Source organism: Abramis brama, assembly GCF_963993115.1.
Source record: "Abramis brama genome assembly, chromosome: 11".
NCBI lineage: Eukaryota > Metazoa > Chordata > Actinopteri > Cypriniformes > Leuciscidae > Abramis > Abramis brama.
Genome location: NC_139973.1, coordinates 1,990,849 through 1,997,500, shown reverse-complemented (window position 1 = coordinate 1,997,500; position 6,652 = coordinate 1,990,849). Strand labels below are relative to the sequence as shown.

The window sequence follows — 6,652 nt, the reverse complement described above, 5'->3', positions numbered from 1 at the left end:
TTGGGCTTCATCATGTCAGAGGAGGGCCGCTTCTCTCCTGCGATCTGAAGAGGAAGAGAGAGAACACGAGTCAGTCGGGATACATTTACTCGAGTCAACAAGACTGAAGCTCAAATGCAAAAACTCTTGTGCACAAATAGTCAATGTTTCAATGTTGCATTTAGACAAACAAAGACTAAGATATACAGTCAAACCAAAAATTATTCAGACACCTTCAGCATTTCTCACATTATCACAGTTTATTCGCTATAGTTTAGAAAATGGTAATAAAATATGAGCAGAACTCAGTTGATATTTGACTGGTTTTGTCCGTCCTTCTGTTAGACTGTCTCACACATGAATTATGTTGAATATCTGTCAGCTGTTAAATTTAACTACACAATTAGATAATACCAGTTTAGCTCAACCAATCACCAAGCAATGCTTCATTTTGTTCAGTCTGTGTGTAAAAAGAGCATTAGCAATTAAAGAAAAAACACTTCAGCAAAACATGATCAGATCAAAGTGTCTGAGTAATATTTGGTCCCAAATTTGTATAAATGTTACTGGTAGTTGCTGTATGAAGAATTATTGGGTAAAATATTTCACAGTTTACTTATTTTGCTCTCCTCACTTACATTAATAAACTATAGTGTCCTGCACACACACTAGTAAAACAATATCAAAAATTATATCTGGTGTCGGAATAATTTTTGGTTTGACTGTACAAAGACAGTGCACTCATATTACTTAAGAATTGGGAAAAGTGCATTGCGCAATATGGCAAAATAAGTCCCGCCTTCTACCTAAAATAGCCAATCAGCAATTGATAAAGTCTTTCCTTGCTACAAATCAGTGCTGGAATCATTCTAGTTCAGTTTCCTTGAAGAGCAAAGAATGAAAATGAAATATTGAATGCATGTGTAGTTTGTTGATATCTAAGAGTTCTTCAAGTGCATCTACATCTCCCAGCATGCACTGCTGTTCCAGTCACATGCATGTTTGGCGACGCAAATGCGGGTTGTCTTTTATCTGCAAACATCATGAAATAAAAATGGGATGCACTGGATTCCAGAATGCTTTCAGTCAAGCGCCAGCGCTGTAATCTACTCTGACAGTTCATGGACTCTCTTCTGAGCGCTCAAACATTGCGGCTGAAATTGATTTCTTAATGCAGAGAGTCCAGCAGACGTTGTTAATATCCCATTTGAATCAGTGCTGCATCATCTCATGTCTGATGCACACTAATATGCATTTCTTCATCTAAAACCACTGTGCATTTAAAATAGAAACACAATTCCATTATTTAAATGAGTAGAAATGAGGATACGGACAGAGAGAGAGAGAGAGATAGAAATAAAGAATGATGAACAATACATCTTTGTCTTTAACAGGAGCGAAAACACAGAAGAGTTAAAGCAAACGAGTGAACGAGGTTTCTAGGGCAGAACTTGATGGTTAGATAACATCATTCTCTCTCATCAGCGTTTTCAATGTACCAAAAAAGAGAAACTAATTTGAAGAGAGAGGAAATGTAGCGTGAATCACTGGCTGATGCTCCATTAAAGCAGACCGCGGTAAAATCTCCATTCACGACTGACTTTACATGTGATTTACATGATGATGATCACGCAAAACAACATTAGTGCCATTAGACAGAGTCTGAACGAGTCTTCAAGATCAAATGAAATCATAAACTAGCACGTGATAACTCAGAAACAATTGATTTTTGTTTTAATGTGAAAAAAACAAACATGAAATATTATATATATATAATATTAAGTAAATATTAAGTAAATACTAAAGACATACATATAATATATATTCAAATTATATAATTAAGTTTTATTATGCAATCTTATATATATAATTAAGTATAAGTTATTGTATATAGTGTTTTGAAATTATGAAAAAGTAAATATTAAAGACTATTCTAATATAGTATTATATTAATACTATTATTACATAAATATACATATACATATATATATACATATATATTATATAAAAATAAAATGAAAAAAGTGAATGAAAATATTAAAAAGTAATCACTAAAGACTAGACCTTTATAATACTATAGAAGTAGTCTTAAAAAAAAATATATATATATATATATATATATATATATATATATATATATATATAATTTTCTTTTTTTATTATATTATTAAAAGTTTTATGTAGTTTTTTTGAAATTATGAAGAAAAGAAAATATTAAAAAAGTAAATATTCTTTTACATTATATTATTATTATTATTATATATACTACTATATTATTATTTAATAATATATATATATATATATATATATATATATATATATAAATAAAAAAAAAAAATATATATATATATATATATATTAATATTAATATTTTATGTTATTTAAAGTTAACTTAAAATAATTAATTGAACTTAAATTTTAGTTCAATAAATTGTTCTGCAAAATAAGACTCAACTTCCAACAGGAACTACATCAGCACAGAAAATAAACAATTTCATGTCCAAAACTATGTTTTCAATATGAATCAATATGAATAAAATTTCATACCAAAAATATTCATATGTGATTTGGCAAGAGCATATGTCTCTCTCCGAACTGTCGAAAACGCAGAGTGAGGTTTTGATTTGAATCAAGTCCAAACATGTTGTCAGTCCAATGTTTCTTTGGATAGTGAATATGTTGAGTATGTACAGTAGTTCAGTGCACTCGTTCTCATACTTTACATGAATACTGTGGCGATAACAAACCTCAGAAATGTTTATGAAGTTCGTCAACGCTGCTTTATCAAATGCAGTGTGCGCTCTCAGTGTTCTGCTTTGAGTTTGATGTGAAAGCGAGTTTGCGTGCGTGAGAGTAACACGATAGAGAGTTTTTATACACTAGTAGTATGTGCATGATTGTACGTGTTTTCGCATACTCCACATTCAAACGTGTCTCATATGTGTATGCATGTGCATGTCCACACGCGTGACTCGTATGTGCACAGCTGCATATTTCCAAACTAAACACTCCTGGATTCAATTAATGTGCAAAAACACACACATTCACACGTGCATGGATATACACAGCATATGTCAATTACACACACAGGTAATGCATTCTGGGAAAAGATTGGAATCAGGCCTCTAAATGCTTCAGATTTATATACATTTAATTTGATTAAGCGTAAACAATCACACATGTCCTCCATAAGCGCAACGGCACATTCCAGAGGAAAATTAAACGCAGGATGAATGTGTTTGTGTCAGTGTCACAGAGTTTAAATGCATTAGCGTGTGTTTGTATGTGTCGAGGAGCGGCGGAGGAAATACCACTGGGAATGAAATGTGCTAATTGTTGCCTTTGTCCAGACGGCATTATTATTAAAATCCACCAGGATTGAACCAACAATACCGGCCGACTGAAAGACTTCTGACTTATTTTGACTGGCAACAGAGTGGCTTTAGATCTACTCGGACCAGGTGTAATTGCACCGGGCTTTGTGCTGCATTGGGCCGGACTCTTCCATAAGCTCGCTGAAGAACAATGCAATTTAAACATCATGTAAGTTAATTCACTCTTTGTATTCTCCAATCCAATTAAGCATGCAGCGTTGCGATAATGAGGGATTTCGAGCTGCCTGCGCATTACATGCAACATTCAAATTAAATTCAAACTGACACTTCCAATAAAAGGAGAGGATGACGGACAAGCAGGAGTAATTGGTTTTCTGGGACAATGAAAATGAAAAGAAGGATAGTGAGAGAGAGAGAGAGAGAGAGAGAGAGAGAGAGAAACATGTTTTTGCCAGCAAATCACAGTGAACAAAAGACGTCAAGATGTGAAGTTAAAATGCAGAGATTTGTAAACACTATTGAGACACACGGAAAACATTCACACTGAAGTTGCTTTTAAATAAAGAGAGGAAATTATTCTCAAAGCTCTCGTCTGCCATTTATGCTCCTTTATAACGCGCAACAGATGGCTCCGGAAGTCAGAATCACATTCATTATTTTCCATAATATATAAACCTTTCAGACCTGCCATGAGCTCTGAGGTCATTCACTGATGATTTATGATTCTTTAGCCAAAAAAAATTAATAATTATAATAATATTTTTTTTGGGGCCGTGCAACACTTTGAGGGTCTGCAAGATTTTTTCATGTTTTTGAAAGAAGTCTCTTCTGCTCACCAAGGATGCATTTATTTGATCAAAAATACAGAAAAAATTGTGAAATATTATTAGAATTAAAAACAGCTGTTGTCTATGTGAATATATAGTAAAGTGTAATTTATATCCTGTGTATGTCCAGCATCATTACTCCAGTCTTCAGTGTCACATGATCCTTCAGAAATCATTCTAATATGATGATTTGATGCTCGAGAAACATTTCTGATTATTATCACTTTTGAAACCCTGATTTATTTTATTTTTCAGGATTCTTTGATGAATAGAAAGTTCAAAAGAACAGCATTTATTCACATTTATATGTTTACTGTCACTTTTGAGCAACTGAATGTGTTTATGCAGAATAAAAGTATTCATTTCAAACTTTAAACTTTTAAAATCTAGAGTAAATCTTAAAATCATTGATTACAAATCGATGGTCATCACTAATGCTTTACAATAAGCTAATGCAATGAACTAACGATAATTTTACAGCATGCATTAATCTCAGTTAATAGCAATTTCTGCATATATTTTTAACATTTCAAGGTGTATAAATTAATATTGCTTATTTTAAGCAAGCATAAGTTAACTAAGAAGAACATGTTTATGATACATAATGCATTAAGAAATGGGTTACACTTTATTTTAAGGTGTCTTTGTTACAGTGTAATCATATATTTTAAGTACTGAGTAATATTAAGCAGCTACATGTAGGATAGGCTTATGATTTGGTTGAGGGTTAGTTGCATGTAATTATGCATAATTTACTGTTACTACTATGGTAAGTACATGTAACATACATAACAAGGACACTGTAAAATAAAGTGTTACCAAGAAATGTTATTGTAAAGTCTTTCTAAGGAGAAAATGCATGAGGAAGAATAAGTCGGCGCTGCATTCTACTGTTAAATAACGTGCAACTTCATGCCGATCGCTCTGTGAAACGCCAGATCTTTGCAGGAAACGTTGATGTACCTTTGAGTGGTACTTCGCTTCCTCTTCCTGGGCGGAGCTTGAGGGGGAGGGCGTGGCTGACTGACTTCCTGGCGATGATGGGGAACCGTGAGTAAAGGAGCCTTGGCCAATCTGAGAGCTGAGCTGGGACAGGGCGCTCATGGGGTGGGGCAGTATCCGGGCAGATCTGTTTAGCATGGGGCTGTGGTGGGCACGGGGGTAATAACTGCCCGCTTGCCCCGCAAACGCCGGCATCTAGGGTGAGAGAAGAAGACCAGACTTTACTACGAGTAATTTTGAAAAGAAATAACCAATTGAGGCCGGTTCGCCTTTAGTCTTTTCTCTTCTACAGAGACCCTTTAAAAAGATGTTCGCTTCTTCCCTCACCCTTTGAAGCAGACGTCTGATTATTGGTGTCTTGTTAAGGTTAAGGAAAGTTAATTCTATGATGACTACAAAACAAAGCTCTTATCAATGCATTAAACTAATTAAAGGAGGCCGTAGATATACGACGCTATGCAAAATTGCAATGCAACTGAACCCTGGGGTTTTGAAAGTGTCCTTTCATAGTTTCAGCCTGACTTATAACATAAACAGATTAGAGAGTGATCTAGATAGATAAGCATCATTTACTGTAAGTCATCAACCGCACTTCTCTCAGCATGAATTTCAAAGCTACTTCAGAAAGCCACAACGCCATTGGCGCTCAACCCGGAAGAATCCCAAAGCAACCACATTAATGACTTGACACTTAAAAACAACAGTAAGAATTCACCACATAAGACATAAATCATACATGCACAAACAATTGAGTAAATAACCACATACACAGTAATGCATATACAACTACTGTATATACAGAAGAGCGAATTGTGGTCGAAATGTGATTTGCATGGTGCAATTCTCCATTTTGCAACTATACATTAAAATTTTAATGTATTTTAGTGCATTTTGCACTTGGTTAAACCTGATTGTGGTTTATAAGATGCTAAAATACTGTGCAAATGATGCAACTCTTTATTTTATATACATTAGTACATTTATACCATGCAAAAAAAAAGATACAAATCCTCTTTTTCAAACCAGGCATTGCTAAATTAAGTTAGTTAGTTAATTTGCTAAAAAACGCAACGGTTCTAATTTCCCTCAAATCACAGAATCCTCTCAAACTGAGCATCTGTAACTCTTGTATTTTAATATTTCACCATGTTTCATTTCCGTGGCTGCTCTTCAAAAAGCATCTCATCAGGAGATGTGAGCGGATGTCGACGGCAGGACGGCGAACGGATGTATTCATTTACACATAAATGGGAATACTTAGCCAGCCACGAATCAAAAAGAAAGAGAAATAGAGAAAGTTGATGAACTTGCATTTATTAGCTCCATGCAACATTCACGAGTTGAGCTGAATTAAACATCAACTGTGTGCTTTTAAAATGATTCATGAAGTCAGAGAGGTCTGGGCAGAGTAAACATTACCGTAACGGCTGTGATCTTAGCGAGGGCTTGTAATAGTGCTAATTAACCTCTCAAGACTTGCTAATAGATGAAATTTAAAATGAAAGAGCA

General features: G+C 34.3%; 1 protein-coding gene across 7 annotated transcripts in view; it reads right to left on the bottom strand.

Moving 5' to 3' along the window:
• The window catches only part of tox2 (TOX high mobility group box family member 2), a 129,716-nt gene that overhangs the window by 19,375 nt on the left and 103,689 nt on the right, over positions 1-6,652 (bottom strand). For 4 of the 7 annotated variants that reach the window (XM_084129109.1, XM_084129110.1, XM_084129111.1 and 1 more), the window contains 2 exons: positions 5,105-5,338; positions 1-44 (listed from right to left, as the gene is read on the bottom strand). The exon at positions 1-44 is cut by the window's left edge and continues 187 nt beyond it. In XM_084129109.1, the coding sequence (XP_083985235.1) occupies positions 1-44; positions 5,105-5,338 (278 nt within the window). The remainder of the gene's footprint in view (positions 45-5,104; positions 5,339-6,652) is intronic. The other 3 variants (XM_084129114.1, XM_084129113.1, XM_084129115.1) reach the window with 1 other exon arrangement.